This window comes from Loxodonta africana, chromosome 7, assembly GCF_030014295.1.
Source record: "Loxodonta africana isolate mLoxAfr1 chromosome 7, mLoxAfr1.hap2, whole genome shotgun sequence".
NCBI lineage: Eukaryota > Metazoa > Chordata > Mammalia > Proboscidea > Elephantidae > Loxodonta > Loxodonta africana.
In genome coordinates this window covers 12,203,905-12,212,465 of record NC_087348.1, presented here as the reverse complement: position 1 = coordinate 12,212,465, position 8,561 = coordinate 12,203,905, and the positions used below count along the sequence as shown (strand labels likewise).

The following is an 8,561-nucleotide window of genomic DNA, read 5'->3' as shown; positions in this document are numbered from 1 at the left end:
TTCCTTTGTCCTTTATTATTTTCCCTCTTGAAGACCTCCCCTCCCTTCCCCCACGCATATCCATGGCAGAGAACAGCTGAGCCGGGAGGAGCTGAAGAAAACAGGTTTTTATTTGTTACTATAAGAACCAATTACAGAATCTAGGGTTAAAAAAATGGACAAAAGATCTTTATTTCTGAGAGTTGGCGTACAAAAGGCAGAGGGGGAGGGGGGAAAGAAAGAGCGAGCATGGGCTGGGGTTGATGCCAGCTTAGGGGCCTCAAACTCCAATTAGGAAAGTCCGGACACCGGACAGGAAGAGAACCCCCAATTAGGAAAAAAATAAAAAGACATGGCAGTGCACACCCTCCTCCCCCAATCAGGTACAACCACCTGACATCTGTTTACTCTTCCCCTCCCCCTTCCCTTTCACAAAGGGAGGCAAAATTTTTAAAAAATTAAAAAACCCTCCCCCCAAAACTGTCCAAGACAATTTGTGGGTCCTACTCGACAAAACAGGCCAGGTTCCCACATAGGCCAAGTCCCTGCAGTCAGTCCTCCATCACCAGGCACAGAGAAGCATGGGGAGGGGACAAGCCCAGCTGTGGTGCCACCAGGGGGTGCCCACCCCCTCCAGGGACACACATTTGCTCCCTCTTCACAGGCCTCACTCCCTTTGATACTAGAAAAAAAGGAGGATTGGGTGCCCAAGCACCTACCCTCAACCTCTCAGCCCACCTCCCTTCCCCACAGATGCTCAGTCCTCCAGGACAATGGGCTCATTGGTGCTGGCAGGATGTGAGGGTGCAGGCAGAGGAACTGGGGGCCGCACTGCAATCAGCGAAGGCTTCACCTTCAGGGGTAAGTTGGGTCTTCGGGCAGCTCGTCGCATTTCCAAGTGGGTCAGAGCCTTCCGCAGGGCCCTGGCCAAGAGAGGGGAAGAAAGAAGGCTAAGACCCCCAAGGTGAAACTCCACATGGCAGTTCTGCCTTCCCAGCACTGCCCCTCCCTGCACCACCAGTCTTCCTGGAGCTGCTTGCTCTTGCTTAGATGTTCCTATTTCTCATATCCACCAACCTGGGTTATCAACTTCTCAGCCCCTCCCATGGTGGGCTCCCTACCTGGTATCTTTTGTGGCCACAAACACCACAGGATTGGGGGCATCAGCTGGGTTTAGTTTCTGACGCTTGGCTGCTGGCTGTGAGCTTGAGCGAATCCCTGAGGCCAGAGGCCTTCCATTGGCAGAGAAGGGGACCCCTACCCCTGCCATCTGGAAAAGGGTGGGGCAACACAATGAGGGAGGGGACCTGCTCAGACTCCTACCAGAATAAAAGCATGCCCAACTCAGCTTTGGCCCACCCCAGCCTGTCAACTCACAGTCTCATAGGCCCGTTTGACCATAATGCCCCCCAGTCCTCGGTTCTGGGTCAGCTGGTTTCTATTGATAGGTGTCTTGGTGCCCCGAGGTGTTTTTGGTTTCAAAGGTGCTTGGGCCACTGCCAGGAAAAAAATAATAAAACTTAGAGAACTTTGACACTTTCTCTTCCCTACAGTTTCCCTTTCTCAACTCCATCTCTTTCTCCTGGGTGCATAGTTTCCTTGGGCATCTCCAAAAGTAGCGACCGGGAAGGGTCTGGTAAGCTATTTCCAATATTTCAGAAATCATACAGGACTGTGATCTGACCAAATCAGTATGGTAATACTGGGTAGCTTATGAAAAGAATCATTAACATATAAAAACACAGTTAGACTAACTTTTTAAGAACTCAGTGGGGAAAAAAAAAGCAGGGAGAAGGAAGGTTCTTGACAGTAAAGGGAGTAGGAGGAGCCTACCTCCACCCTAATTGGGTCACCTGTCCTATGCCCAGCCTATATCCACAGTCTGGTTCCCCATCCCATACCCAAATCTTTGACGATAGTTGCCAAGGGCAGCCGCGCCAGAGGGTGAATCTTCAGTGGAGTCTTGGCAGCCTTAGGAAGTCGGATGGAGCCTGGAGAAATAAGATTAAAGCTTCTGAAGGGGCTTCACAATTCAGGCCTCTGCTGGGGCCAGGAGCCATGTCAAATCTGTGTCCTACCATCCCTACCGTCATTAACATCTAGGGAAACCCGCCACAAGGCCTTCCACTGCCCTTACACTCTGCCTTGATGGCATTGGCATTGATAGGAGCATAAGGTCGTCGGGCAGCCCTCCTCGGTTGTAACAGGTCCCTGCACATGCGTCTGGCAAGACGGGTCAGCTTCGTGGTCTGGAGCAGGAATGTTTGCCTGTTCTTGGCCAGCAGCTTGGCCCGGTTGGCGCTGGTGGTATAGGGGGAAAGACTTTGGGCTTCAGGTCTGGACAAGTGGCCCCTCGAGTGTGGCTCCTGGAGGAGGGGCAGAGGAAAACGGGAGAATGGAGATTGGCTCTGAGGCTCCCTTCTTCCTTCCATTCCCTGTAGAGGGCCAATTTCCTCCTGCCTGACCTCTTCACTACCACCAGACCTGCCTATCAGGTCCCCTACAGCAAACCATCACCATACAAAGACTTCACTGTTCTGGCCTTTGCCCAAAGCTCACATCAAATGTTTACTCCCCTCCCCTGGCTGTCCCCTTCAGTCCTTACTGTGGTACCCCGAGCGGCCCCCTCAAGCTGGGTCGGGGTCTTCAGTCCCCCATACTTCTTCCAGTAGATCCAACAGGAAGCACAGAGGCGGCACTGCATGTTGGGTGGGCCCCAGGCATACCACTGAGCAGACTGCGTGGCTGTCAGAACACAGAGGAGAGGGAGGTCAGGGAGCAAGGATGCCACCTCAGCCCCCGGACTTCTAGGACCAGAGCAGCCCTCCCACCCACCCCTAGCATCCCGGTCCCTCCTGGGAACTCACTGTGGCAGCTCTCACAGGTCAGGCCCTTTTGGAATCCAGCCCCATTCATACCAGGTTTTGAGCCCACAGAGATGATCTGGTTAGGGTTTGGCTTAGTGCTAATTGGAGTGACAGGGGGAGAAACAAGGAAACTGGTCAAGGAAAAGAATCTCTTTACACACTGTCTGTAACACAATATTCTGAGCCTGCCTTGCCCACCCCCAGTCACTGAGGAAGGCACAGGTTGGGGAAAGAGACGGAAAACCTGCCAGTCGCCCGTACCCACCACACTTACTAGGTGGGGATGTAAACCTGTTTCAGTTTGCTGTCTGCTTCAGCAGCTTTCAACCTTTTCTACAGGAAAAAAAGGAAAGAAAAGGATGAGAGCATCTCAGCAGGGAAAAGTCATCATTTTCAAAGGCCAAGGTAAGGGGCAGGCCTCTGGTCCGGCCTCCCCGGCCAGCCCTTACCTGCTGAATATACCGGTCTGTGGTTTTCCACATGTAATAAAACTGGACTATGCTGGCAAGTGACTTCCAGGGTAGCTGAGGAGTGCAAAGCAGAGGAGAATGAGCTGGGCATCTAGTCCCAGCTTCTGGTTCCCTCCATCTTTCTCCCAACTCTTTTCCTAGCCCCATCTACTTACAAAGTCTTGGCGAATATCATTGAAATCCTTCCCATACTTCTCCAGGGCCTCCTCAAACAGCATGGCCTCCGAGGCAGACCATTCCTCCATCTCATCCCGGCACAGCACTGGGCCCCCCTGGGGCACCAGGGTCGACATGGCCTTAGCCAGATCATAGCCATTCCTCTGCAAGGTATCCATTGCATGAAACTACAGAGAAGATGGAGGATAACGCTGATGACTTCAAACCCTCACTGCCACTCTCCTGCTGCTCTTTAAACACCCCACTCCCTTGGAGACACCCTCTTCTGCCCCTAGGCTCTGTAGGTCCCCCCCAAAGCCCAGCCTGCCCAATGACCCACCAACTTCTGCTCACCAGGGTGATGTCTCGGGAAGCGGCAGCTGCACTCATGTGCAAGCTTGGCTGCCGGATGGAGCTGCTGCAATCTAGGGCTCTCGCAAAGGTCCCCACCGCTCTAAGGGGAGATGGAGAAGTCAAGACGGAAAGAAGAAATTACAAGTGGGCTCAGGAGCTAAGCCTGAAGAGAAAGAAGGGACTCACCCACGCCAAAGAAAAAATAACAAAATCCATCTCTCAGAATGGGTCTTGGTCCTACGTCCACACCCTCTCCAGCCCATCATCCCCATCCACCCACCCCTCACCGGGCCACCACGAGAAACTGGTCAATCTGCCGGTCTGTGAGAGGGTTATCTGGGTCCCAGACCTTCATCTCCATCTTCTGTTGGTTCCGATTGTCAGATTCTCCTGGGGAGCAATGGCATCAGGAGGAAGAAAGTGGGGGAGAATAATTAGTATTTTAACACCTCCCTCCTCGCCCTTCCCTGCTTTGATTCCATCAGTCATCTTAACTCTCAGACCGCCCAACTGTACGCCCATTTGTCCCTTTCAGGTTCCCAAGTTCTCAGCTCTATAAGGGTCACAGCAGAGAGCATGATTGTGCACTGCACAACTCCAGGGCACACCATGCACAGAGACTTTGAGGTTCACACACCCTCTAGAGCAGAATAACCCAGTAGCCTGCATTCTGTCCTGGTGCTTACCCTCTGCCAAGCGATCTGGGATCTCAGCTTGGTATTTGCAACCAACTCTGATCTCCCCCTGATCAGCTAGAAGTGTCTTCTGCACAGGGTCAAACACCAGTGAGTAAAAAAAGCAGTCCTGGAGATGGGAAGAGAGAAGGTAAACAGGACAGGAGTCCACACAGGCAGGAGCTGGGGGGGCATGTCTTGAGCTCCAAGTACAAGACAGTATGTCAACTCTGTACCTCATCACAGCCCTATCCCGCTGGCCTTTTGGGGGTTATACCCATTCCTTTTCTCTTCTCCCAAAGCAATCCTCTTTCTCACCTCCTTTTCCAGGTACTGACTCAAGATATCTGTCTCATTCAAAAGGGTCACACTGCATTTCCCCCTGCAGGAAAGAGATCAGAAGACCCTAAGTGAGCTCCTCATTCCTGCTCCAATACACCACCCCCTCTTGTCCATAAGTGCACACAGGCCACAGTGGCCCTGATTGTCACATACCGTATGTGAGTGGCCGGTAAGGATTCAAATTGCCGAGAAAGAAAAAGCTCCCGGTGCTTCAGCTGATGTCGCTGCTGCTCCGACACTCCTGGCTGCTTTGATTCCTCCTCAAACTCCCCTGGGAGATTAAGGAGGAAGAAACTAATTCAGAAACCAATCCAAAAAGAAGCCCCCTTCAAAGCTCCAACCCAGGAAGAGCATTTCCTATCTCAGCTCTGTTTTTCTCACATTTCCCAGGCATCTGCCTTCCATACCCTGATCCTACCAGCTTTCCCTCTTAATCCTCTACTCAATTACAGACACTCCCAACTTACCATCAGGAATGCTCTTAGGGAAGAGCTGCTGTGAAAAATGTCACAGAAATACATGGCAAACCCAGCTGATAAAAGATACCGCTCACAAAGCACAAATACTGCCCACACCAGGCCCAGGAAGAACATCACACTTGTCTCCTTGCTAAACCTGCCCAGTGTTCAGGAACCCAATGGGATGAGTGTGCATCACACAAGGTTGTGCTTACCAGTTCCTCTTTTCAGATTTCAGGACTCTTGGCTCAAAAATATCAAACACAACCAAAACTATCCGTCACTTTCTACTTGGCTAATAATAGTTCCTGGGGCTTTCAAGGACAGCATCTCTCAAACCAGTGCCAAAACCCTCCTCCCCAAGGAGCTGCAGCTTGCCCTCAAACGTTGGTGGAAAGGGTTAACTTGGCTGGGAGCCATCCAAAGGGGGAGGGGCAGAAAAGCCTCAGGCCCCGGCTCATTGGTGCATTGTTTCCAACCTCAGGGAGAAGGGCACCCCCTCCCAGGCTCCGCCCCTCCCCTATGTGCTCCGGAAACCGGTGCTAAGGCAAGGGGACCACACCCCCTGCACCCCTTCTGATTGGACAAGGCCAAGGTCAGCCCCTGCCAGATGGCCCTGGAAACCCCAAAGGGACCAGGGAACTTGGTAAACCAAGCTCTTCATTAACCCATTCATGCCCAAAGCGGCCTGAAAACAGGAAAATAATCTAGTAAGGGAAAAGAAAACCAAAGCAAGGAAAAAAAAAAAAAAAAGCTAAGGAAAACAGAAAACCCAGAACCATATATATATACACATATATACACATACATACAAATATACACATATACACACATACACATATGTATACATATACACATATATGACAGCACTGGGTTATATACATATATACACATACACATATATACACATATACATACATACATAATCATATATATGTAAAGATGAAAGCTTAAAGAAGGAAAATTAGGCAAAAAGAAAACAGAACGATGTAAAATGGCGTAGAGAGGAAACATAAGAGAAAAAGTACAAGAAACTTTCCTGCCATCTTCCTTTCTCCTAGCTTCCCATTCTCTCCTCCAGTGTATTCTCACCACCTTGTGATCACAAGATGAGCCTCCTTCCCTGTTCTGCAGGCCGGCACTTACAGCCTCTTCCTCTTCACCTTGCCCTTCTCAGCCACTACCCACTGTCCCAACGTAGCCAAAGCTGTCCCAAGGGTTTGACTTCTCTAAAAGCTCTTCCTCACCCTCTATTTAAATATTACCAACTCTCTCACACACATACGCTCACATTCACATGTCACACACATCTCATGTTCACACATACACGCTGACCATATTCTCGCTTTCCTTAGCATGGCATGGTCCCTCCACCCTGCTTCCAACACCAACATGTAAAAACAGGCCTCCCTCCACAGACCAGGCATTCTCCCACCCCTAAACTCACACCCGCCTTGGGCATGATACCAGGGGAAGCACGTGCAGGGACATGCCCAGGCCTCAGACCATGGGGTAAGGGAAAAAAGCACGGGGTTCCGGGTTAAAGACACTCACTGGCATTACTATCAGCCAGGCTGTTGAGGCTACTAGAAATGTCCCTTCGCCGGAAAAGACAGACAACCTTTGCTTCCACATTTCCGTTTGCAGTCTGGGGGGAAAAAAGTGGCAGTGAAAACCGGTCATTTGAACACAGAACTTCACAAAGACTAAAGACAAAATACGCTTCTAAAGGATCCTAGAAATGCCAATATTCAACGACAGCCTTCTAAATCCCTTTCTTTTGTCCCCAAGAGATAGAACAGTAAAGTCCCCACCAAGCTCTCAATAAGCCTTTCCTGAAAGCACTGAATGAATGAATATGAATGAGTACTTAAGCTAGGGTCCTCTCTTCATCTGAAGTTAGAGCCCTCAGAAGAAAGAGCCCGTTACGGGGTGGGGGCGCAGAGAGCCTCTGCTCACTCACCTTGTTGAGCTCCTCAATCCGTCTAACCAGGTAAGGATTGCTGGAGGAGTTCTCAAAATAGACGTAATCTGGGGGGAGGGAAGGGGGAGAGCCGGGAAAAATCAGTGGAGGAGATAGATAGGAGCGCCAGAGCCCCAGAGTGGGAGGAGAGAAAGTCCACCTGAGTAAGCCAAAAGGAGAAAAGAGTCCAGGTAGAGACTAGGACGCTGAGATGTGGCAGTGGAGAGAATAAGAAAATGGGGACGGCTCCGCACCCCCGCCGCACCTAGTTCCAAAGTCAGATCCTTCGCTCAAAAGTGAGACTTCGCAAAGAGACAAGAAGCAGGGGTTTCCCCGCAGAGCGCACAGCTCCGCGACGGAGTTGCACCCGAGTCTCGGCAAAATGAGCGATTGTTCACTCCAGAGCACAATAGCACCCAAGGACAGGAAACCTCCGGGCGCCCCTCCGCGGAGCCTCCCTCCCTCGTCCCCCCGCAGGTGGCACAGCCGTCGCCCCGACCCCTCGCGCCCCCTGCGTGTCCTGTCAGACCCTTCGGAGCCAGTTTCCCCAGCCCCACTCTCCGACCCGGGGCCCCCGCCGCAGTCCCGAGAGCGCCGTCGGGGCTGCCCCGCAGCCTCTCTCCGGGTCTCGGCGCTCGGCCGCGCCGCGGTCCCCGCACTCTCGCTCCTGGTTCCGGTTCCGGTCCGTGCTCCGGTCCACGCCGCCCCAGACGCGGCTCGCCGCGCCGCCAAGTGCCGAGCCCCTCGGGTCCCGACCCCCAACCCTTCCCGCCCCGGGCCTCACACCCCCCGCGCCCGGTACTCACCCCCCACCCGGTACATGTTGGCCGCCATGGCCGTTCCCGCCGCCGACTCCGGCCGCACAAAGGGGTCCGGGAGGTTCGCTGGGGCAAGGCTCGGCTCGAGGAGAAGCCCCGGGCGCGGGGCTGGAGCTTCGCGGAAGTCTCGGTCGGGCCCGTGCAACCGGCGCCTCCGCCGCTTCAGCCGTCGCGGTTCATCCCGGCCCGCGCTGTCGCCGCCGCTACCGCCTCACGCCCGGGACGCCGAGGCCGGCGCCGGTCCGGTCGGCTTCTTCCGGAACGAGTTCGGCTCTTGCCGGACCAGAGCCAGGCTCCAGCTCCCCCCGCCCTCGCCAAGCCCCACCAGACGTTGGGCCCTGCCGGCCGCCAGGAAGGCTTGCCCTGCCCGCCTCGGGGTTCGCCTCCTTCCGGAATACCTTCGGCCGATCGGTAGAACAAGGCCCCGCGCTCGGCTCAGGTCGGAGAGCGAGACCCCAGAGATCGGCTACTTCCGGAAAG

The 8,561-nt window shown here is 53.4% G+C and overlaps 1 protein-coding gene across 2 annotated transcripts; it reads right to left on the bottom strand.

Moving 5' to 3' along the window:
* Window positions 1-92: 92 nt before the first annotated feature.
* MTA2 (metastasis associated 1 family member 2) lies at window positions 93-8,214 on the bottom strand. 2 transcript variants are annotated; one of them, XM_064287922.1, is made up of 18 exons: window positions 8,070-8,214; window positions 7,264-7,331; window positions 6,855-6,948; window positions 4,996-5,113; window positions 4,819-4,882; window positions 4,513-4,630; window positions 4,114-4,216; window positions 3,827-3,926; window positions 3,472-3,660; window positions 3,296-3,370; window positions 3,121-3,179; window positions 2,847-2,944; window positions 2,585-2,724; window positions 2,117-2,345; window positions 1,881-1,970; window positions 1,357-1,475; window positions 1,101-1,249; window positions 93-902 (listed from the first exon to the last, which is right to left on the bottom strand). In XM_064287922.1, exons 1-18 carry the CDS (start codon window positions 8,095-8,097, stop codon window positions 737-739), a joined length of 2,007 nt encoding a protein of 668 aa, XP_064143992.1. In that variant the 5' UTR covers window positions 8,098-8,214; the 3' UTR covers window positions 93-736. The 2 variants fall into 2 exon arrangements, with proteins under 2 accessions (XP_064143992.1, XP_064143995.1); XM_064287925.1 differs by lacking the exon at window positions 1,101-1,249.
* Window positions 8,215-8,561: the final 347 nt, after the last annotated feature.